At 39.3% G+C, this 567-nt stretch overlaps 1 protein-coding gene across 2 annotated transcripts in view; it reads right to left on the reverse strand.

Moving 5' to 3' along the window:
- Window positions 1–567, reverse strand: part of def6b (DEF6 guanine nucleotide exchange factor b) — a 16,095-nt gene that overhangs the window by 4,371 nt on the left and 11,157 nt on the right. For both annotated transcript variants that reach the window (XM_016459348.1, XM_016459347.1), the window contains exon 8: window positions 396–562. In XM_016459348.1, the coding sequence (XP_016314834.1) occupies window positions 396–562 (167 nt within the window). The remainder of the gene's footprint in view (window positions 1–395; window positions 563–567) is intronic.

Genomic DNA, 567 nt, shown 5'->3' on the forward strand with positions numbered 1-567 from the left:
AAAACTGCACATTTTAGAGTGGCCTTTTATTGTGGCCAGCCTAAGGCACACCTGTGCAATAATCATGTAATTTAAATAAAACCAATAGAGGTATGTCTATATTAACTAATTCACATTTAAGAAATAAATGAAATAAATGTGTGCATATATATTTCACCAAATAAATATCTAAATGTATTTAAATAAAACTATAAAGGTCTACACCTACATGCTATGTTTCTTTTATATAAATATTGAAATATTGAAATATGTAATATGAGTGTGTGTCTGATGCGTTTGTTGGTTTTTAAGTTTCTGGGCGGAGCTTCCTCGGAGTGTTACTGACAACCTTTCTGTCTCTCTCTCTCTCTCTCTGTATGTCTCTCTGGTGTGTGTGTGTGTGTGTGTTTGAGCACCTGGTCTGTGTGTATCTGTAGGTCTCTTCTTCCTGTCTCGCTCTGATCTGCTGCTCTAGAGCTTCCTGTAGTCTGTGATGAAGATCTTCCAGCTCTTTGATTCTCCGTTGCTGGTGTTCAGCCTCCAGATCACGAACCGCCACCTCTGCACGAAGATTCGCCCGCGCCTGAC

Source organism: Sinocyclocheilus anshuiensis, unplaced genomic scaffold (genome assembly GCF_001515605.1).
Source record: "Sinocyclocheilus anshuiensis isolate Anshui unplaced genomic scaffold, SAMN03320099.WGS_v1.1 scaffold1799, whole genome shotgun sequence".
Taxonomy (NCBI): Eukaryota; Metazoa; Chordata; class Actinopteri; order Cypriniformes; family Cyprinidae; genus Sinocyclocheilus; species Sinocyclocheilus anshuiensis.